The sequence below is a fragment of the Papilio polytes genome, unplaced genomic scaffold (genome assembly GCF_000836215.1).
Source record: "Papilio polytes unplaced genomic scaffold, Ppol_1.0 DF823923.1, whole genome shotgun sequence".
NCBI classification, from domain to species: Eukaryota; Metazoa; Arthropoda; class Insecta; order Lepidoptera; family Papilionidae; genus Papilio; species Papilio polytes.
In genome coordinates, this window is record NW_013525281.1 from 151,031 (window position 1) to 176,270 (window position 25,240).

Below are 25,240 nucleotides of genomic sequence, written 5' to 3' on the forward strand. Positions count from 1 at the left end.
AAGCTGCTAAGCCACCGGTATTCATGTTTGCGATGGCTGAGGTGAAGATAATGTCCTTTTTATATATCGGTTATTAGCGACAATGCGGGCTGGGGGCCAACCCGCCAACGCGCCGGCCGCGAAGTGAAGATGTCCCGCGATACGCCCGCATACTGACAACCGGCGTATTTAATTTAATGGGTTTATGTTATCCCGGCCATTTTGATTTCTTTATGATCGAGCATTTGGCACTGCTCTATGTTTATTACTTGAAGACGGTATTTTGTTGTCAATGCTAATATTATAAAGAGGAGAGATTTGTATTTTTGGATTTTTTTATGTATTGCAAAAACCCAAAAAGTAATGAGTTAATTTAAAAAAAATAGCTTTTTAATGGTATATGTAAAAAAATAGGTTATCAGTGAGTAATATAGTTTTTTTTTTTAATTCAACGTGCATGAAATCGCGAGCGACTTTGAAAATCATGGTCTTAATATATTTAAACGTGAATATTTCCTCTATAAAAGCGAAACTTAAAGTGAAAGCTATATAGAAATACTAAAAAGATAATAAATAGATTTTCTATGAATAAAATAATGATAATCGAAATCACTTCCTCAATCAAGTAACTAAACACATTGGAATCTTGTCAATAAACAACCACTCATGGTGGTAATGAGCCGTTACTTCAATATAACATTAACTTGATATTTCCCAAGGTTTTGCAGGTCCCATGTTGTAGTTAAGGCATAGGGTCGCCATTAGCATATGTGACCGTGCATTAATACAGCACAAATTGTTCCCTGATGAATCCTGATGATGTAATTAGTGTTGTATTTTGATATATCGATAGATTTATCAGACATTGAAAATTATCGAACAAAGTTTATTTATACAGGTTCCTACAAATTATATAAAAAGTCAAGAGAGGAAATTTTTAATAAAAAAAACGTACAGACGATTTGAGTACCTCCTTCTTGTGGGAAGTCGATCAAAAAATAACCTAGTTCAAACAATGATATTACATGGGTTGTAAATTCTATAATTTTAATTGCAGATTTCCTATTCATTATATTCTATTGTTTTGTATACGCATAGCGAAAGCGCTGTCACTCAAACGTACTAAAGTTAAGAATGGAACAAGATGCATTGCATAACATGAGAGAGTTATCGACAAGCCGATAGCATCACTAGCTAAGCGCGGCTGACGCGCCGCTTTCCGCGAACACACCATTTGCATTTCAAATATCAACTGCCTCACACTCGGTTGAAGTACTGCATTTTTGCGCTTTTACATAATTTAAAAATAGTTTTATTCTAAGAGTAAGTATCCTCGGTTGTTTCATAGATAATATCAATATTCAATAAGTAATAACCAATATTATAGAGATAATTATTCTACTTACGTGTACACCTTTTTAATATTGAAGCTGCAGTAATGATAACCATTAGTCATTAAAATTATTAAAGATTCCATTAAGATTTTATATCTAAAACGAAAATAAACAGATGTCGGCCTCCCACGACGATCTCAACCTCAGTCGTTAATATCCAATCGTTTCGATGTCATTTTTTGCCTTTACTGTGCTCTCAATCGTATTTATTCTGCCGACTTCAATTCGGAACTAATAAAAATCCCAAATAATTATAACTGTGCTTTAATTAAGCGGCATTACAATTAAATAGAGTGTGACGGTCTTTTATTATTTACAAAAGAGTTGTCCGCCGACAACGGTGCGGCTGATTTCGACTCGCGTTTATATTGAAATCGATTTTATTTATTACGATGGCGAGATCTCGATTGTGGTAGTCCATTAAGCGAGTCGATAAAGCTCGCGGTCGGTATAAAATATTCGATTATCATTAAATAACAACATTCGTTTTGTTCGGTGGCGGGGCGGTGGCGGGGCGGTGGTGGTCGCGAGCCGCGCACCGCGTGTAAAGTGCGCGTGTGTTGCCTTTTTCTCTTATTGCCATTCTGTCGGCTCGATTGAAACCTTAAACACTTTTTATGAAGATTAATTTTAAATGACATACTGAACAAGGGCAACATTATTAATACTCATAATCATAACTGACGGGCTCACACATGATCTTAATGATGTATTAGGTTCAAACCCTGGCATAAATCTGACATTTTTACCTACCCTTCTGTATTCCTAATTTCATGATTTCCACTATTTTAGTTTATTCATGGCTATAATTTATAGACCATACCACTGGCAACACTGGCCGCGGTTATTTGAATCCACTCCGGTGGAAAGCGGCGTCGCCACACGATGTACTTTTCCGCACTTTCCCTTACACTCGTCTCAATTACAACTTGAGGTAATTTCACCCGCACAAGTGACAAAGTCACACATAACAGTCAGGTGTTAATACAAATAGGTACACTGCATAGTCACTTTTATATCTTGAGTCAAGTTGAAGAAATCGATTATGAAGTTTTAGTTTTTTTAAGTCATTTCCATATATTTTGAAACAAAACTATCTGCTGTGTATGATATTTTACTTGAAAATTTAGCCATTCTTATTATGGAAACTAGTTTTCGCCCGCAATTCCGTTCGCATGGAATAAAAATGATAGCCCATAAGTTCTTCCAGACAGTCCTCTACCTCAAAGACAAATTCCATCAAGATTCGTTCAGCAGTTTAAGCTGCCAAGTCTAACAAACATCTAAACATTCGCATTTATAATATTAGGAGGATTGAAATATTCTTAAGTCGGTACAATAAAAGGGAATTTAATTTAGACAGTTATTATGTTAACAATCCATTGGCCTCTATTCCGAAATTCTCACTACACCATTATTGTTCGTGATTGTACGCGACTTCACATCGTAAAATGTACACAACATGCAGAAGCTTCTGAGGAACAAATGTTTTTAACATAAATCATAAAACTACTTCATTAACAATGCATACTCTGTGGTTAATTTCTCACATGTTCGTAATAACGAGGCTTGTTAGCAAGTATGTAAGAACGTATAATAAGGAACTTAAGGATGGCTGTTTCAGACTTTAATTTAGAGTAAAATAGTCCTTTTTCAATTATTAAATCAAGATATCTTTAAAATACAGAGACACTACAATATTGTCCTATTATTTTAGTATTGCATTGAAGTAAAAACTATTTGTAACAGTTTCGATGTGCAGGCAATAAGGGACGGTTACTTAATAACTGTTATCATAAACAGTTATATAACAGGAAGAGGAGCGCATATCTCTGCACTATTAAAATTTTCAATAATTAAAATAATTGTGAGTTTAACGACTGTCACGGTAGTTAGTCTCTCTTGCCGCAGTGTAACCTGTCAGTAATAACAATTTCTAGGAAACGCTTCGTAGATCTTCACTACATACTAAATTATTTTATAATCAAATTGCATTAAAAATAATTTTATCAGCTGTTTGTGATGTAACAAAGGAGTAAAAAATAAACAGTTTTAAAATACATTTATTTGACCAATAAATTATTTTTATCCGCAGTTACTGTACATTTAAATTTAGTACAAAATAATAAGATATGATGACTTTTTGTATTACCTTTAACTAAACTATCGCACAACTGTTTGTCTTGCGATTGTCGATTGTTTCGCTACCCATTCAACTGTTTATTTGCACAACTAAAAATCGAGTAGTGTGCGGTTTAGTTACAGGTGTACGCGCTTTTAATGAGTAAATTAGATTTGACAGCGTCGAGGAAGTCACGTAAATCAAGGCAGGTGTTGGACAGGTTATATTGCCTCTGGCTTGGGGTAGTGGCGGGGGGACAGCGGGGAGCAATCGGAAGATTATCATTTTCGACTACAATCATCATAAAATACATCGACCGCCGAGCCCGCGGGGTAACAAACTGGTTAACATTAACATTGTAAGCATTTCCAAACGATGAAGTTAAGAAAATCTTAAATTTATCTGGCAATTAACGAATGTTTAAAAACAAGATTTGTTCCACGAACGTAATACAGAACTTTATGGTGCACCGAAACTAATTTCCTGTAATGATATGCGTGTAGTTAATAATGTTAATGGGATGTAAAGTTGAAAATGAGTATTAAAAACCAAAATTGAACAGCTATCCGATTTTATACAAGCATTAAAAGTGTTACGTAGTACGAATGTTATCACGTGAGTTTAGCCGTGTTATAATTTATATGTTACGTAGAATGTAGTAAGTATAAGAAAACAAATGAAGGAATGCTGGAAAATACACGACGCCTGCTCATCAGGCGAAATGGTGTACAAATCTTGACTTCAATAACACACGCTATAATAACCACATATCCCTAACAGAGTAAAAACAGTTAACAATGTCAAAGTACCCTTTCAATACAACTTATTTGGCATAAAACGACAACCAATGAGCCCATCCTCACCTTTATGGTAATTCCAACTGTATTTTGCCGCAAATCCCATTGATACCGCCGATTGTAATTCGAGCCCTTGTCTCCTAATTTGGAAATGAAGTTACGAGTACTTTATGTTAGTAAAAAGGCGTAAGAATTCCATTTAACCGAATACGGTGAAGGAAAAAAAAGACAATGAAAAATAAGTGAATTTAAAATTAAATAATTAGAAGCTACTCTGCGAAATGACGCGTTTCTTTTTAAATCTTCATGAGATAGCTTTTTGATATCTTGTAGTTACAGTAATTTCACCTGTATTTTATATATTAAAATAATTAAACGTGTCTCCTAAACTAATCGAGTCGGACATCAGCTCTAGTAACAAATTGCCGCCATAAATAACGGTCGCCATAATTCAAAATGGCGATTCAAGATGTCCGCGACAACAGCGTTATGTAACAACTTCACATTGGTTTACGGAGTGCTGCATGATTGATTATTTCTATCAAGGCGTTATACCGTTTTTAAGAATTCCAGGAAATCTACTATGATGTCTCTGGGCTTCTCAAAATACTCTGTTTAAGTCTATAACTACAATGGTAGCGTGATAGGAACTCTCTACTCGCTTTTTAGTAACTTTTCTACCGTAAAAATAATAAATTGTAAAAATCTTTCTTCTTAACATTTTTATAGTGAACGTTTTATAAAGGTAAATTATGGATATATCGATAACAAATATTTATGGCGTCTCTATGTTAAATTCTCACCACATTCTCGATGACCTAAGAAATTGTCGTCAACACTATTCGTATTGTTGCATTCAAATATACACTTTAAAATAATCTGATTAAAAACTAGAATGCAATAAAATCAACCCACACGTCATGGTTCAAGTTAGACCGGTCATTTACTATTGTAGTTCAGAAGCCATAAACAAGCTTGTAACCAGTTTAATCTTTAATTTATGGATCATTTTCTCGATCGAATATTGTCTTGAAATAGACGCAAATAACGGCAAATAGCCAGCCATAGCGTCTGTGTAGAGCTAAACAATACTCAGTCGTAAAGAGAAATACGGACTCAAGCCGTTAACATAGGAGTGTAGGCAGACATTAAGTTTCATTGACGAAGTCTTTCATAGCTATTTAGCAAATTCTTTTGTCAGTTTACCTTTCTTTACATAAATCATTTATTGTTAAAATAACTTGAATTTAATGTATTGGGTATTTTGTTTAATTTATAACCTAATTCAGGAGGTCGCAAGGCACGCGAGGCGCGCAGTCAGCATCCACGTTGCACAAAGATTATCAAGAAAAGCATCTCGGATCAAGAATTTAGAAATGTCTTAACAAATACTCCTTTTAGTGTATATCTACCGCCAGATTCTACATAATTAACATCTTATATATTTCTAAGGCAAGGTAGCAATTAACATTTAAAATTATGCTTTAAAATAGGTAAATATTATGCAATAAAATTCCATATCCTCGTAAACGGTATCGTTGGATATAACATAATTAGAATATCCATATAAGTTCTATTATAACGGTCTTATCGTAAATCAATCGGCGTTAAAGACAGGGTTCTATGGCATGTTTTTCTTATATTAGTTTCCATAATAAATCGAACAACCTGAAGGTGAAATACACCCCTTTAACATAATGAGCTAATTTTTAAATACACCTCGTTATACAAGAATTTTTAAGTCGTTTATAAGGATAAGTTAACTGCCGGATTTCTAATTGCTTAGAATTAAAATTTAATTGGTTCTTTCCCTAATTATAGTTACAAAAGCTATCGAGCATTTAACCTTATACTGGGCGTTGATAAATCAAAACTTACCCCTTGGTTGTCTCTACATTGTATAAACAAAATAAACAGTTAATCTTAAAGATGCTCGTTTCTAAACGGAAGTGTTTCTAAGTTCTATAACTTACGGTACAATAATTGCTACTTAACTATTAAAGCTAAATCTATATACTAATATAATAAAACGTAAACACACACTACTTTGAGAAGCAGGATGTTAACAACCGCAGCATAATTTTAAATAATTCTTTCTTTAATTAAAACACTTACGACGAGCTTTAGACTATATATTTTCACGCTATTAGTAAAGATATAAATTATAAAAAACCTTCATGTATGAAAAGGACCATAAACTATAAACCGCGTTATAATGGTGACAGTAATTTTGACATTTGCAATTGAGGATTTGACAAATGTAAACAAAAAAATCAAGTTTTTATAATTCGATGCTAATGAAGCCGCAACAGCTAGTAATAACATAAATTGTAATCAAACGATATCTATGAAGTTATTTATGAAGGCAGTTCACCGGAAGAGGAGTGTATTTAATGAAAGGGCAAAACAATAGCTGTTCACGGTCGAAACTACGCGTGGTATGGGAGCAGTTTCATGGTTGAACAGAAGCCACAGGGCTAGGCCAAGTCGAGGATAAAGTCCGGAACACAGCGTGATGCAACTGTACTTTAGGTGTTTTTAGATCGATTTTAATCGATTATTAACCAATCGGTAACTTCCGATGGTTAATTCACGAGTGACATCGATTATCATTTGTCATCGCCTAGTTAATTAAGTTACGCGTTCTGACGCGTAGGATGGATAAACGATTCATGTCTTCGGAAATGTATTGAAGATTATTGTTGTAGTGAAGTCAATTGAATTTTTATTACTTTTAAGAAAACAACCGAAAAAACTTAAGTAGAATATTAGAGATACAAGCAATCTATACTAATATTATAAAGAGAAAAACTTTGTTTAATTGTACTGAATAGGCTCTAAAACAACGAAGCCGATTTTAAAAGGTAATTAAACTGTGTTTTTTCATTCCTTTTGTATTATATATTAAATTTCACGCGGACGGAGTCGCGGCCAAAAGCTAGTTTTAAATAAACTTCTATACCTTTATCTATGTAAATGTTATGGACAAACATATTTTGGTGCATATAAAGTTTAAATAATCTGATTGCTTCTCACCTTTTTAAGTAATACATGATATTGTACAAGTAACTTTAGGGAAAAATACTGCTGCGGTATTTCAGCGAATTACAATTTCCCAGCGGTATGCGATCGTGTCCTGTCACGTGGTTGGTGTATGGTACAAGTCAATAGAGACAAACGTATTACATAATTTTTTTTATTTCAATTATTTTTATGCGTAAAATGATTTAGATGTGTCTTATTTTTTGTTTCCTACAATTTAATAAAGTAGCTTTAGTAGCGAAGCTTCTTTAACAAAGAATTACACATTTAAGTTGTTCTTTCATAAAGAAAGTTTAACATCACTTCAACAATAGACAAAATTGGCTACTTAATTGCTGACATCACCTTTAACTTGCTTAATAACAGTTATAACGGAATAATAATTAATTTCTTGTTTTAATAGTAGCTTTGTTCTATGCGCATTGTTGGGGAGCGCTTCTTACGTCACGAAAAAAATTGCCTTTGTAAGTTGTGAGTAACAATTAACATGTAATGAAATTGGTTATTTTAATTATACATTTATATATACCATACTTTAAAATAAGATTAAAATTCTGTTTTCGTTGGTTGTTTAAATGACTTAAAAAGCTACCATAATTTGTCATGTACAATTTATTTTGATCTCAACATTTTACTCAGAAAAAAAAACATTGACAAGAGTTCATTGAACTCGCCAAACAATTGGTATAACAAACACGTATGACGTTTAAATTATTTTTACTAAAACATTTAGCCGCTATAAGCACTTTACCGTCCAACATTATTTAACTGGGTAATGTCGGGGATTGAGGTTATATAAAAATGTTAACTCCGCTAAAGAGCCGTAAGCCAGTCAGCAAGTATGCGGGGCACATTCGGCCCCCGACGTGGGAATGCCCGCCGTGTGCCCGTCGCCGTGAGCGTCATACTGAACGTCCATTGCTCGTTTGTTTACATTGTGTCTGTTGGCCTTCCGTTGTTAAGCAAATAAAACACGAGGTAGAATAAAAAAGGAAAGGCTTCAATCACTTGTTATATAAAAAAAAATTAAAACGTCATTCGACATTTTACGACTCATAGGTACCTGTATAAACATATTTTTTTTTCTTCATTCTTATTTTACGGTACGAGACGAAATACTGTTTAATCCAATAATAAATAAACCGTCCTTACTATTCATCAATTGTGTTTCGTATTCATTAACGTTTAATAATAAATGGTAGCGGTTAGATGAGTTTCTAGAGAACAGTATTTTCTGTAGTAAAAACGTAAAAAAACATTAATCACATGCTTAATTATAAAAGATGTATATTAAATCAATTGCTGGATATAATTTGTCTTGCGGTACAGTCGCGGGAACAAGCGCAATACAATTTTAATTGTAATCGGTGCGATCTGGCAGTGGCAGTGGCATTTCTTTAGCTCGACCGCTCTTTGAGTAACGCCGACTGATGTCGATTATCGATCGCTTATCGATCTGAGGCAGATAGGGGCTCCTGCGCCTGATGCTTGCTGTACTATAATTCATATAACTTACAATAGTTCCTATGGAAAATCTTATTTAAGACAGAAGACTCTGTTATGTGGTTTACAGTATTAGTATTTAAACAATCGTGTTGATGCGAATATGGATATTTTACTTTGTTTAGAGAAAAGCACATAAAATAAAAACAGCTTGGTTTTGCTGCATGTAGCGGCCAGTGTGGAAAAAAGCTAGTTTTTAATCGCTTAAATTACACGCGATTGGTGTTGCATTATAATTAGCACATCTTGGCTCGGTATAATAGTGTAGACACGGGGGGAGGGCAAAGGGTGCAGCGGGCAGTTTGCGCCCGCGCATCCTAATTGCCCGGCCACTATGAGATCGCTATCATGTGCATTACGGGCATCTTATCTCTGATTTAATCGATTTCAGTCATATAAAAGTGTTTTTAATCTTGTTTGACTTAAAAGTATTCCCTTTTTATAAAATTAGGTAATACAAGGGGACTATAAGACTGTGATCACGACGATCTTTCTAAAATATTTTGTATCTTGTAAAATCATTTACGCATAAAAATTAAAGACAGAATATAACGTTAACAATAATCTTAAGAATAGAAGTTGAAATGGCGCTATTTCCATCTCCTGACAACATTCCACAATAATCACAAAGACGATTATGATAAAATGCAAGAACGCGTGCGATTTCTAATCGATCGGTCAATTAATTTAACAGCTCCAGCATTTAAAGTGCCAGCATTTAATTGCTTAGAAAACTTGTTGCGACTCGTTTTGTGCGACTTTCCACCGCTGATGTTGTGTAACACGTTTGGGAACGAATTACTTTGTTGTTGACAACACATTATTGCTATAGAATAAATTAACCGCACATCTTCGCGCCAGCAGCGGCGCAAAAAACTATCTTCTGCGAAGTTGACAGAATAATTTCTTGTTCTTATATGACTACGACTACTAGGTGATCTCATATGAGAGGTGTTTAGGATGTTAGTTGATGTTTTAAATGTGTGCGATATCGATGCATACGAAATTTGTTTAAATGTTGAGTTTCACGAATATTGTAAAAATAAAAAATTAAACAAAAACACAAACTGCATAATTCGTTCAAAAGACAACATCAATCTCGGACAATCGAAGAAGTGAGCATAAATCATGAGATAACCGCTAAATCATTTGGAGCAGATAAATCAATCGGCGCAGCGGCGACCTGCTGACTCCCGACCGCCGACTGACTCGTCACGATCCCGACTACAGCATTATTGATGGACCGACACCGACTTCAACTTTTCAACCGATTCTTTGTTCAGATAACACCTGCTTTTTTAAAAGCATATATGTTTTTCTATTTCTTAAAACAGTACAAAAAAAAATTAAAACTTTGAACCGCAGTCTTAAACTTTTTCTGTTTTTTCCAGACCTGTATGCCGCAACTGCGTGGTGTCGCCAACGGGGTCCTCCCCGCCACCGCTGCACGAGCAGGCGGCCTCACCTCCGCCGCCAGCTCCACCCTCGCCGTTAACCTCGCCACGCCTGCCCCCCGCGCCTGCCGACCACCCCGCGCTACCATCGCCGCAGCCCAGCCATAGTGGATCCTCCGCGCCTAGCCAGTGCAACTCACCCCACCCTTACTCTTACCCTAACTTCCGGCGCAGTCAACCGCCGCCGGGGCAGGCCTTCCCGGAGTACAACCTGCTGCACAGTCATAGTGTATCCCAGCTGCACCAACCCGGACAGAGCTACCGGTCTCCTCAGTCCCCGCAGTCCGCCATGTCGCTCTCCCCCCACCCCGCGCCACAGGGCAAGCTACGCGGCCTCCTAGAGCACGCCGAGAGGCTCATGAAGCCCGGGGACCCGCACAGGCACTCTCAGAGCGACGACGACTCCGGATGTGCGTTAGAAGAATACACCTGGGTCCCGCCTGGACTGCGACCTGAGCAGGTGAGAACTGATTACAATTTTACGAAATTCCTTAAATTACTACTACTAGGTTTGTATCAGCATTTTTACGGAAAATAACTCCGCTAGTAGATAAAATAGCCTTAAATTACTCACATTCAATATAGGTAAATCTTTATTAACAATATTTGTCTCTTGTTCAATGCTTAGAATTGTGTGATCAGATAAATTACTTATATGAATAAAATTTCCAACGTTTGATATTCTGATCACGTTCTAAAAGCTAGACGGTCGTAGCTACCTCGTTCAAATATCTGTTATTCAAGCCACAAAATATCCAAGCTATTTTCGAGTTGCTTATATTTCTACGATGCTTACTTCTTCTTCATTATAGAGCCGAAATTCCCGTGACACATCAATCGAAACTACAGCCATTGTGGGAAAATCGCAATAGACGTTTGAGACAGCTCCCTAGGACTTCTTCAGCCCTTTGTTCCCACAACAAAGCTATTGTTTGAAAAGTCTACTTATTTTCGACGTTTGTTCGCGGTCGTAGCGAACTATTCTCGAGCTCAGCCAGTCATTTTCAACATTTTAAACAGTTCTCTCATTATTAATATTCACAACAAACAATACTTTTGCTGTCGACAGCTCGATGATTGCTACATTTATGCTTCGCACCATTTTAATAATTTAAAACGACAATCGAATACGACATTCTGTTTAACTCTTTTAGCTAAAATAACTTCTTAATTTACCTAATAAATAGTTATTACTATAAAACATATAAGCGCAAGTTTCTTTTCTTTTATCTGTCATTTATCTCCGAGCATTTTAATAAATGACAAAAGACGATTATCATTTCGACACACATATTGCTGTCGAACGATTAGCGACCATTTTCCCTTTACCGCTCGCCATCTAAATGTGATTTGTCCGACTGTTATCCGTCATTATTTATACATTAACTATTGCGTAGGATTCGTTCAGAAGTAAATGTCTGGAATTAGGTAACAAATGATACGTTCATTGCCCTAATTCCAGTTCTTATGATTACAGCCGTTGCAATTACATGAACTACGACAAATAAATCTCACAAAGTTAATAACGATTTTAATACAATGTACATACAACTTTCACCTGTTTATATTAACAGACTTCTTAACTAAAACAGTACAATGCTTAACAATTCGATAAGGTGATAAAACTCGCACAAACTTCACTAGAAACTCAATAAAACCTTTTGTGCTCCGAGTATTTGAGACGTAAAGTTTAATGCTTTGAATACCAAATTAGATCGCGGCATTTATAATTACTACAAAAATAAGAAGCTTGATTCGGGAGGCAACGGAGCAAAAAATTAGAATGTTCTCCGGGGGCGCGCCCTGAGACGCTCCCTTCAAGACTACTTGAGGTCACGGCGGCGTGCTTACGCAAATAGCCAAAGAATTAACTCGTATTTTCCTGTCGCTCCATATTTTTTAAGGGTGAAAAATAATACCATCTTCTTGACGGGATCGTAAACATTTTATATTGCGCATAGAATATTTATTTGTCTATGCAAATGGCTTTTAATAAATTTTTATTTTCAAACGCATATTTAATGTAAGTAGTAAGTGAGTTATCTTGTAACATGTCTTGGTTTACCACAGAGTTAAAAGCTGTCAAAACACGACATCCGTAACTGAGGCAAGTTGACCGTTAGCTAAACAGTAAGTCGCGTTCACTTACAAAGTTATGACAGGAAGGTTTGAGTTTCTTTGACCGACTTCCTAAATGAAGGAGGTACTCAATTCGTCTGTACGTTTTTTTATAAATCATTACAACCTTCTGGAATTGCCTAAGTTCTGAATTCTGCTTTTATTGCCACTTTAGTATTACTTAACAAAATGTTCTGTTTTTTACTTTTACACGTCTGTAATGTCCTGTAAGAAATACCTAAACCGTCAACTTATTAATTCTAGTGATTTAAAAGTTAAAAAAGCAAACATCTCCAACTTGGCAAATATTCTCAATACGACGCAGTATTGAATGGCCATCGAAGTCTTAAACGCTACCATATACGATCACGACGAACCTGGAAAGGTAAAATGCAATCACACGTCTCTCCCCTGACCACTGCCAATAAATACGAGCGCCTACTTACTATATCAGCGGAAATGCACGCTGCTGTTATATTAGTTTTACACTTGTGTAGTTTAGTGAGACAGAATAGATAGATAATGCAGTACTGTCACTGTTTTTTTTCCACGTGTGCGTTTAAACAATAGCACTCTACCCTCGTGTGAAAAGCATAACTCAGAGTCCTCGCCAGTCCGAGCACGTAGGGTTTTCATTAGCCCGCCGTGTCGTTATTACGAACTGACAATATTATGTGCGGGGATTATCATAAAACATTATTATTAATAATGTTTCATTTACTGAGTTTACTTGGATATTCTTTTGGGAGATATTATTACAATTTTCTTTTGTTTTCTTTAATGAATTCTAGCTATGTTTCTATATTTTCGGAAGACTTTAAATATTGAATTGATAATTCTGAAATATTAACAATAGATAGGTATTATTCAAGTTCTAATGAAATGTTAGCCACTATGCCAATAATGTTTTATTTTACTTAGATATTTGCGTATTCACACTACACACAAAATACAGAACCTCAACATAACTCTATCGTCTAATGAAAACAAACGAATAGTAACTGTTTTAATTTTGGGCTACAAGCTTTTGGATTGGAAAGTACATTCCTGTGGGGGCAAGGGTTACAAGAGGGCGACAGCAGGTGAAGTGTTCAGTGTTTACTGACTACCGTTAATAGATGCGGCTGCTTAAGATGCCGCTGCACGTCCAAACAGCGAGTTTAAAGCGAACAGAATATTTACATATTAAAGTATTACTGTTTTGATAATTGGCAATACGGATAATATGTTACACGTGTTATTTCATTGAGGCGAGATAATTGTATCGACACATAGATCCGGTCGATTTGAAACAAGTTTATGGATTCAAACTTCGAATATACAAGTAATATAGGCCTATAATATAAATGTTTAAATAACAAATAATTGCGTATCGTAGAGTTACGTCGTAACACATTAGCACATTACATTTGAACACTACTTTTGGACTTGTCAGTAAATTATTAGATTTGTTACGATGCGTGTTCCAGGTGCACCTGTACTTCTCCGCGCTGCCGGAGGACAAGGTGCCGTACGTGAACAGCGTGGGCGAGCGCCACCGCCTCAAGCAGCTGTTGCAGCAACTGCCGCCGCAGGACAACGAGGTACGCTCTACACATTGCAAACTGCTTCTGTATACTATATCCTACATACTGCTCTCCTAGCTTCGTACTACATAAGTTGTTGCAATCATCTGCAACAAGAGGTGTACGTTGTTGTGCTACGATAAAGTTATGAGTATGTGTTCTAGAGTCTCTGGCAGTTGTCTCCAATCTAGAAATGCCACAAGGTTGATGAATACGTTATCACTTCAGGTGCGGTACTGCCACGCGCTGTCGGACGAGGAGCGCAAGGAGTTGAGGCTGTTCAGCGCGCAACGCAAACGCGAGGCGCTCGGACGAGGACAGGCACGACAGCTGCACGCTCCCGCGCCCTGCGATAGGGTAAGTACTGCAATACCAATGTACTGCTTTGCAAACTAAATCAACCAGCATAGAATAAGGCCTAGTCACTGACTTGGGTATACTTTGAGCCCCAAAGTAGGGACATGTAAGATTTAACGAAGCTTGAAGTATACCTACTGATTGATGATTTATTGGAACAATTTTAAGTTATTACGTCCTACAATGATTCTGTCTACATTGTAAAGTCCAAAGGTGATAGACTGAAGTAAATAACGGGTAAAAGAAAACCTCCGTCCGGACAATTAGTCGGTGACGAGTTGGCCGGGTCCGGAGCGCGTCCGTAGCCGCATTGCGGGCTTCCGACCGCGACGACAGCGACACGATTTATCGTAGATCCGGAAGCTTTAAGTAAACAACGACAAATTTCCTCGCTGCCTGATTTACATATTTTAAAGGAATTTACGAAGTTTCGAGCGCCTTGGTGGGCATATTATATAGGCTACGTTGTTATAGAGAATATTATAGACGAAGTTTACAAGAAACCGCTAAACTACTATAACTTATGAAATTACATACTCTGTACAAATTTATTTTGTACTACGCGTAACAAAAACCGCTGTCTCTTTTCCCTGTACACCTGCCCTAAATAAATTCCCAAACGGTGTAACATTTTAATTCAACGGCACATAAATCATAAAGCGCCCTCACGACACCTGACGGCGACAAGCGGCAACTATTGCACTGCTCTTTTTCATTTGAATTTAACATCGACGTTATGAATTTTCATTTCCTTTTACATAAGATACAAAAGTACTACTATTGTGATTATAATTAAATAAGTATTATTTGTATCTGAAACCAGAATAAGATTATTTTAACAAATACTTGAAAAAAACACTCAAAATTCATTAATGTAATTAACTTGATTGCTTTCATCCCCCAAATGTAGTCAAACTCCCCACTCAACACAGAGGGCGCTCGCTCCGTCGCTTTGCTAATTTCTACATTTATTTTAATTGACAAACTTTCTTACAATTTTTACGAACAATTTTTACTGATCTCGATTTATAACATTTTTGTGAGGCAGCAAACTTTGCCTTTGAAATTATAACTTTCGACTTTTGACTGAAACCTTCGCCTTATGAATATTAATTATGCAAAACGGAAGATGAAATAAAAAGGGAAAGAAGGATCAAAATTAAAAATATTAAAAGAAAAAAGTAAAATTATAATTAATAGAAACTGAGTATTTCAGTGTAATTTTTGGTATATTGTGATATACCTACTGAGTATAGCTCTCGACCGCGACTTCGTCTGCGCGGAATGAAAAAAAAAACTAAATAAGTAGTCTATGTGTTCTTCCAGATTTTGTTCTTCATCTATTCCAAATTTCATCGAGATCTGTTCAAAAGTTTACCTTAAAAAAATCCCTCTAAACATTCGCTTTTACATTAACTAGTAAGTAATTCGTTTACAATTATTCAATGGCACACTGAAGCCTTAATTTAAGAAATAGTGCATTATATTAGTCAATGTTACAACTTCTATAATGTAATAGTCCATTAAAGTTTACAATCGTGACAGCGACATCTAGCGTGACAGCGCAATAAAATCAGGAGAAGGTTGGCGTAAAATTGGTTCATTCGTGACGATGCTACTACGGGGTTATAAAGAAACTAATAATAATTTTGACTTCCTTCCTCCCGTCCACCCTTCCCACGCGTCTCCCCCTGCCCTCAGTCGCGGAGTAATTAGTGCTTAATGTACTGGAAACGGAAATTTAGCCTCTAGCGGTATCTTTGAGGTATTACTTGATTTGATTCAAATTTTTATGAACTATCTGATTTGTTTTATTATCTTATATCACAAGAGTAATTTGCGGTTGTAAAGTTAATATTTAAACATATCTAACGAATAACTTAAGAAAATAAGTTTAAATTTACTGCTTACTGTCGGTAGAGTGCAGCGAGGGCAAGCTGTATGTTTACGATCTCAGAGCTCGCTAATGGATTAACTGCTCACTGTACAGTTTATTGTTAATGCTGTTTATATTTCAAATGTGATAGAAAACAGCAACATTACGATACATTTAAAATTACTTACCAGGTGATGCTCAAATTTAAGAAAAAATCGATATAAACTCATTTGAGATTTTAATAATATTATTACACCTTTCTCTACGTGTAATAATAGTAGAGTATTCCCTGCAATTAACCTGTGTGGACACCGTCTGAGACAGAGGTCTATGCTCCCCCCTAGAGTCCAGAAATTGTAGCCTAAATAAATGAATTAATTTAAATATTAAAGTTTCTACAACCTCCAGGGACCGGAGTAGATAACTTAAAAATAAAATGCCCGTTTTATATTAAAGCATTATTGAAATAAAAAAATACTACTAGTATCCCATCCCAAAGGTCATGTGTATATGTGTAAACAATAACTGTTCCACGAATAGTCCGCTCGTCATTTTGTAAGAAATCTTACATTGACGAGTAAAAAGCAAGTGGTAATCTCATCCCCTCATTGTTGTCGTCATCATGCATCCCTCGTGTCAGAGGTAAGACTTCAAACGTTTTACAAATCGGCATATATCTACACCCATATTAGATTGTGTGTTTCTATACATATTCGTCTATACCGTTTTCATATTGAATGTTAATAAATAAAGATAAATAAACCAAGAATGTTAATACGAAATACAAGGCAAATTTAATTATTTAGTGAACCTAAAAAAGTGAAGTTCTATCGATTATCTTAAATTCTAAACTCCCTCTAAAAAAGTTCGCAGTTGCCAGCGTAATACGACCACTGCATGTTTTAAATAACTATCAAAGAATGATGTGTAGGAAATATAATTTTACAAGAGCGCGTGAGACGTGTGGTCGGCGCGCTTTAGACAAGCGCGTTAAATTGACTCCGCCGATAAAAGGGTGAAGATATTCTGTACTCTTTGAAACATGTTTTAGTTTCACATAAAAAACACGTTACAATCTTAAGTGGTTTAAGTCGAATTCCCAATCGTAAATAAGGTGGTAGTTACACGAGTTTTCACGGAGTAAATAGGTACTTATAACTTTACCTATTTTTTCAATAAAGAATCTATAATTTGTGATAAATTTCATAAATTTTACTATTTAAAAGGGCTTAACATCTTTTTATTTCACTTTGTTACGATTCTAGCAAAACGTGCCGTATCTTTTATTGTTATGAAAATCTTTACGGACTTCCGGATATTAACGTTTCCCAGAAATGAGCAAAAGTCTCATAAACACAATCTTTCCCTACTTTCGCTGAAGATAAATCGCACAACTTGTGGCGCCCTCTCGTGTGCTGCGCCTGATTTATAGCTTTGAGTAATGACTACATGTTGCCAACAGATGGCGTTGGCGAGTTGTTTATTGCAAACCTAGATTTATCGCTGGGGGGATTCGCAACTCCCAAACAGCTGTTCCCGCGAACTTTTTGCTATAAATGAAAATTATTTAAACTCACAGATATAAATACGACGGGAAATATCGCATAAGTTCCTTTATGTACCTTTATTAATAAAACCTGAAATTAGCATTAATATAGAAATCAAACATTTTGAAAAATTCTCATCACCGTTCTTGTTTTTTTTGGACTAATTAGCAACCGTTGTACATTTTGTGTTATGGATCTCATCACCTGAGTCCTTTCGTTTCGTTCTTTTTTTTAGGCATTGATTTTGTTTAAAAGAAATAGTTTCAAAAAAAATCCATTTATATCTATCATCGAAAAGTTACGTACCTTTTTTTCCAAAATTGTTATTTACAACATTTTTGTCTTCATTTTGATAATAGCGCCATCTGTTGCACATCAACATACACTAATTTAGTTCGTCAAAAAATTATTAAATTTGAGCTGTATCTGAAAGTCGACAAAAGATGTCGCTTTAGCGAAACTTATTTGAAGGTGTTAGATATCTTATCTAGATGGCGTTCAAGCGCTGTAATTTAATAGTTTATCACATCAACTAGATGTCGTTACAAGCAAGTTCTCCTAATATGTAAACCAAAGATAGTTTACGTATTCATTATTATTTTACATCGGCTATAAAAGCGTGAGCTAAAGCCTTTCCTCGAAGGTGTGAAAATGATTTTTGTTCTTCGTAGAGGTATATTTTTTCTTAATTCTGTAGTTTAGGCGTGGGAACGGGCAGCGGGCAGGTAGCGTCCATTCATTGCATTATGTGGGCTAGAGGCGTCAGACGGAGCATTTGTATCTACGGTCATTGTGTAGTGTGTACGTGCTCCGCGCTGTGCGGAGGTCGCTGGGCGACGTGGCGTTTGTTTGTTTTCCTTCATGCGACTTATTTTGCCCTTTTGTTTTATTGTTTACTAATACTATTGTTGCTATTGTTCGATATGACTTACAAGTTTACAAATAATCATCAAAGAACAGTTTTCTAGTAAAAACTTTTTATTTAAAATTATTTTTGTTAATAAAAACCATTGCTATAAACACTTAACTTATAATGTGAACTTAGTCTCAATACTTTCGTGATTTGTTACAGTTCGATTTTAATTTAAGTTTTTGTGTCGATTTATAACAAACAATGAATTAAAATAATGGAAAATAAAATCGTGTCATTACGACATTGTAATATTGAAGTCTCACGGCGAATGCAGCGACGCGTCTGCAGCACGTCGGCAACACGCGGAAACATTTACAAAAATTGCCTCATTATCATTACTAAAAATTAATTAAACTAAATTAGTTACAATTGACAAATATTGATCAGAATGATTTCAGAAAACCTTATTTTAGTTCCACTCTGTGGTCTGATTCTTCAAAATTACTCCCCTTTTATCATTACTTGCATTTATCGAGTTTTCATTTTCATTTAAGTAAAATGAGGTTTAAGGATAACGTCATATAGTCTATCGTATAATCCTGTGCTGTTTTGTAATACATTCTTAAGTGCAGTTTTTGTAAAATTCTAGCAGTTATTAGGTCGTGGTAAGAAGCAAAGCGGCCCATTCATCACTGCGTCATGAATGAAACTGCTATATTTAGCGTTCCGGGAACACGCGCTTAAAGAAAGGAATTCCTCTCGCGTTTTACACCATCCCTTCCCCTTCCCCTGCCCCGGACCCGGGCGGTGCGGGTCTAGCATGGCACGTACAATTTTAAAATGAATTTTAAATCAAAGAATAAAATGTTTCTACTAAAGATTGGTTTATTGAACTGTAACATCTTTGCCTGTTTGGGAAATTGATTCCAGTATATAAAGGTCAGTATTTACTGGATATATTAACTACTATGTAAAAGTAACGGGTATAAAAGACGATTGTCGTAATTGTGTTTATATTTGAATGAAGTAGAATAGAGTATGATGTGAGAAACCACGTACTGCAGAGGCTAGCGTGTGTCGCCCGGGGCCTGTCACTCTGTTACTGTCTTGTCTCTATTACCATATCAGTAATCGGTATCTAATCACTTCGGATACACACAGATGTCGTGTTATGGGAATTATGAAGCTCATATTGTATGGCTTGAGTATAATTTCATATTTGTACTTAATAGAATACCTGCCCTACAGACTATAGTACAAAGGTAGACAAAGACTAGATTGTGTGAAAGTCGACTTGTTTAAAAAGCAGTGAATTCAGATATTACGTTTGATAGAGATATACGGAAGCAGCATATACTCCACCTCGGTAGAGACAAGGGCATAATAATGATAAAAATACCTGTTTAATAATATTAATATTCTTATAAAAATACGAAGTTTTTATAATTCAAAATGTCATAAAAATATAAAATTTCAATTAAATATGTCGTTTGCTTTAAACAGGATTTTTGGCTAAAAAAAAATTAGCGTTGTTTTTTTTATTTAAAATAACAGCTGATTTGAAGTTGTAACCGGGTCGCGGTGAGCACGTGCGTGACATGTGCAGTGTGCAGTGTGCAACTACACACAAAAAAGTGCACGTTCAATGCGGTGGCAATAATTGAATTAGCGGAGACTCGGGGGAGTAAGGAGGGGAGGGAAGGGACACTTTTTGTCAACGTAAAAACTATGATATTCAAATTCAGCTGGTGATTTTTTTGTAAATCCCACCTGTCCCATGATTGCTCTCATTTTTTTCAGAATTTCTCTGCGTGTAACAATTTACTTTAAAACAATACGTTTATGATTTTGTCGTAATGTTATGTAAAGAAAGTTTGATATGGACTACCATCAGCCATAATACCGGTTAGCGCTAGTAGCTCCCTAGGAGACATTTACACAACACCCTTTTACCATGCTTTGGATAGATGTAGTTAACAAGTATATCTAAAGTGATTCATTGATATCGCCCCTTTTTGTTTGCCCTTCCTAACACCGGCACTTATCAGCCATTATTTTAAATGTAGATTATGAATTTTAATTTTAAATTACCGATAGGTATCGTAATCCAGTCATTTTTATGACCTTCTCATCGCAACATCAATTTTTTTAAACTTCGTAACATAATTGTTGTCATGATATTTAGTATAATGAGTGAATTAAAGTAATCTCAAAGTATTTGGTAAGCGGCCTCGTTACCGCGCCGCCGTCGTTACATCTCTACCGCGGATCTGTACAAAGACGCCGCCGCCGGGGTCCAAATTGGGCAAACTTAATGCACTCGGCGCAGGAATTTTGTCCTCTCGATATTTTTGTTTTTGCAACATCATTATGTATAGAGTTTATTTTGAAGTAGCCCCATTATTTATAATCTTTTTTTGTAAAATGCACACAAAATATCGTGATATATTTTAAAATAACTTAGTAGTTTTTGTATTTAAAACTTACCAGTATGAAGAAATTTAAGCATAAAGTGAATGAGACTTTAATTTTAAAATGCAAACTAAATAAAAAACAAACATTAGTAGTTAAATGTGTTTGAAAAACTCGAAGCTTTCGTGCATCGACAGCACAGACGTTTTTGAAGTTGTACTTTTTATTCGACTGATCTTTTTTGTCGGTCATAAAATGTAGGAAGTTGTGTGGAAGCGTTGCTTTATTGTTGTATATCGCTCATGTTTAATTTTATTGTTATCTAATAACAAAATAAACCGGCGGCCGTCGCGAACTGCGCCGCGACAGATGGCCTGCGTCTGCGCCGCGCTCGCAGGGATGTGCCTACCGAGATGAACAAATAAAAATATTGCACTTAAATTTAAATGCATTTCGATTTTGACCATACGTTATCATTACATGTTTGCGTTTATCCTGACTAGAACAACTAACCATGACACTATTGCAAATGTGCCTATTTAGTTTTAGGAGAAATATGGTTATGATAATTTACAAATTGAATATGTGCGCGAAAACCAAATGGGGAAATCTTATAAGATAACGGATATCCATTTAATTAAAGCATGTAAGCAATTTACCGTTTTTGTCTCGGTATAGACAACTTTTTATGTTATGATTGTAATTGCGCGGAGAAAAGTTTGTCTCATAAAATTTTGACAACCCTGATGTTCGCGAGCGCCTCGAACACGTATTTAACCTCAAAATGATCAGTTTTTGTGATAAGTTTTTATTTAACTTACTGCCGTCTACTAATATTATGCTTATGTTACAGTTTTTTTCGCTCCTTATCTGCGCTTAGGGTGTCTGATGGATAAAAAAAAGTTTTTTTATAAACTCCGGCATGTGTCGCGGGCGCGTGCGCCGCGAACACATTGCGTATGATTTTTTTTGCATCCGATTCGAAATTTAAATATGTCGGGGGGCATATGCGCGCCCCCAGATCTGCTGTGGTTTTTTTGTTTTCTTTTAAACGCGCCGCGGCCGCAGCTTTTGTTTGATGACTAGGAAAAAAGTAATAAACGAATATGACGATAGCTGTGAAAGTTGGTAGGCGTGTGTTTTGTGTCAACTAAGTATTAATAAATAGGTAATAAAATAGAGAAATGTAATTAGAAGTAAGTGTAATTTTTGACTTTTTTTTAAAGTTACACAGTATGCATTGCAAATATTTCGCCAAAACTACAGGAAAATCAGAATCAAGCCATTTTCTTAAAAAAAGGTAAATACGCCGGAAACTATAAATCTGGAATCGAAAATACTTATTAATATTTATAAGAATGGGGCATAAAACTGTCGAAGTGTTGTTTAATAAAATGTTGTTCATTAACAAAGTCTAGCCGCCAGCCGCTGGCGTATATGGCGATTGTGAGCATAAATATTTTATTAGCCGTTTTATGAGCGCGTATCGCCAATAAAGAGCAATCAAGGAGAGGTAAATCACCAAATAGACGTCGTCCAGTCGCCGGAGACGCGGCTGACGTGCGACGCCTACTGCAGGTCGACGACCTACCACTAGAGTCTGGGGTGCACGCATTACTACAAAATTATACCCTTAATTAGTACATTAAAACCTTCCTTGAAGTTCGGTCAGATGTTAGACGCATGTCTTCTGTGCGGTCGAGGTATTACAACGGGCTAGAAATGATACGGGCTCTACCTCTGTTTGCATCTTTACATACATTTCCAGTATAAAATAAATGAGGATATTTTGCTGAATACATATTGATCCGAGTCACATATTATAATGGTTGAATATTTCTTGATAGCCAAGTAATGTTGATTTACTTAACGACATTGCGTAAGCGAAAAATGTGTTGTTTGGCAAAGTCTCGACGCGGCCATTACACTGTCTACAGCCTCCCAACACCCACAAATTCCGGGAATTTGTCGGAAAATATGAAAACACTGATAGGGAAGCGATTTATCAATTATCGATAGTTTATGTCGAAAAAACAGAAATAAAAGTACAATTTATTTCTTCTTATTTATGCAACTTTAATGTCGTTTTATGTCACTTTCCCATTCCTGGGAATGACAGTTTCTTTCCTTAACCGTCTCTCGTAGAATGTTTAAGGCAGTTTAAATTACATTTTGAGATTGGTTGGTTTTTGAGTTAACCCTTTCGAAGCAAAAATCTTACTAATACTATAAATGCGAAAGTTTAGATGGATGAATGGATGGATAGATGGATGTTTGTTAAAGTTTGCAGGCCAAACGGCTGAACGGATCTCGATGGAATTTGGCATAGATGTAGAGGATAGGAAGGAGGAACACATAGGCTACTCACTTTTGTTTTTTTTAATTCCACGCGGACGGAGTCGCGGGCGAAAGCTCGTAGTAAATAAATGAAAAAAAAACAGAAAATTGTCAAAAACATATTAATAAATAAGTCAACATTATTACCATAGATCCGTGGATTTATGTTACATCCCTACAGATTTTTTGTGGAAATGTCGACGACATTTTGTCCTTGGATGGTTCCCAACATCCCGGAGTCAAGCACCGCCGCCGCCTGACAGCCTCCAGCCAGCGTTAGTCTCTGCCAATAAACTTATTGTACGGATATTCATATTGTGTTATGCTATATTATGTATCATCATTTCTGAATAATATGTTAGACTTATTGCTTTACCATGAAACAGTATTTTTTACATTTGCAAAATAATAAAGTAAAATTTCCCATAATGACTTGAACCTTTCATAATGGTACAGTTAAAAATACTTGAGCTTTGTAGGTGTATTCTACTCACTACTGCCTATGCTAGAGTATATGAAAAGCGTGGTAACATATGTTTGGAGATATGCATATTTGTATATGAACGCGCGAGGCGCCGCAGCGGGTTCCGGTGCGGACTGGTGGCGGCGGCGACGCTCGATTTCGGTAAACTAATATTAAATCGCACTTAGCGCTAAATATATCCGCAGACAGCTAAATACAACTCGCAGGGATATTCTGCAATACACATAATACTACGAGTAACATGGTGTTTAGAGTAACGGACATTATAGGATTTAGATTGAACAAACCGTTACCTAAATTTAAGGAAATAAAGTGATCGTAGCTTATAGACTTTCGCAATTGCTGATATGTTACCTTTAATCTATGGAGGAGGTGACTCTATAATGCTATTTCTTATTTATGTGCGTTCCCTGTGTCCGCAATCGATATTCACTTAATACTTATCGCTTCTCGCCATTATTCTGTCGGTACGAGTGTTGCAGAATGGGTCAGCTCTCAGAGCGAGTCGATCCATCGCGTTTGCGACGTCGGCGCACTTATTGTCTGCGCGGACGATTGCGATAAATCCCTCCGCACGTCGGACAACAAGGGACACCGACATGACAACACTGCTGCTGATACTGTGCTGTGTTGACACACCGTTACACCTGCCACTGACTCACTGGCTACTACGCTGTCCTGTGTAATGTGACAAGCAAGGCATTGATTAACAAATTGATAAAGTTCCTATTGTGTAGAAGTTTTATACATGACCGAGTAATTGCTATAAATTGTAGGTAAACCAGTTTTCTACAAACTACATACATTTTAATTATGTGAACATAAAATGAAGTAATGATCTTCCGTCTCTGTCATTTGCAAAATGATAAAAATTATATTTTATGTAAATGTAACGACAAATTGCTTGCAGTCGCAAAAAATCATTTAGCTTTTGCCCCCGACCTCATCACGAAATGAGGGCCGATAGAGATCAGTTCGCACCATTAAAGAGAAATTAATTTATCGTTTTGTCTCTGAGTGTGCGACAGCGCTGTGACAGCGACAGGGAAACTATTGTACACATCAAGATCTGAAAGTGTTTAATAATTACTTGGATGTTAGAGCTTTTTGTTAAAGGTTTTTAGAATTAAAAAGCTCTTACGGCCGCGATGTCAGGTATGCCCTGATTTCCCAACCCAATTAATGGAAATAACACTCAATACTTCAAGTACAACTTATCTCCTGAAATCAGCTGTTGCACTTAGAGCGTTTGAGTTACATATTTCGAAGCACTGCGCCAAACAGAGCAGCGGCAAGTTGAACGCGCCGCCGCGGCTGTTAGCAGCGGCGTGGTTATGTGCAAATAAACTGCGCGCGCGCCGCCGGCCCCCAACAGACTGAGAGGAGCGCAGACTAATTTG

General features: G+C 36.2%; 1 protein-coding gene across 1 annotated transcript in view; it reads left to right on the forward strand.

Annotated features, from left to right (window-relative positions):
* LOC106102063 (protein prickle-like) overlaps positions 1-25,240 on the forward strand; it is a gene marked incomplete at its 3' end in the record, with an annotated part of 78,162 nt that overhangs the window by 21,029 nt on the left and 31,893 nt on the right. Inside the window, exons 3-5 of the mRNA XM_013281469.1 lie at positions 10,229-10,751; positions 13,879-13,992; positions 14,203-14,331. Of these exons, the coding sequence (XP_013136923.1) occupies positions 10,229-10,751; positions 13,879-13,992; positions 14,203-14,331 (766 nt within the window). The remainder of the gene's footprint in view (positions 1-10,228; positions 10,752-13,878; positions 13,993-14,202; positions 14,332-25,240) is intronic.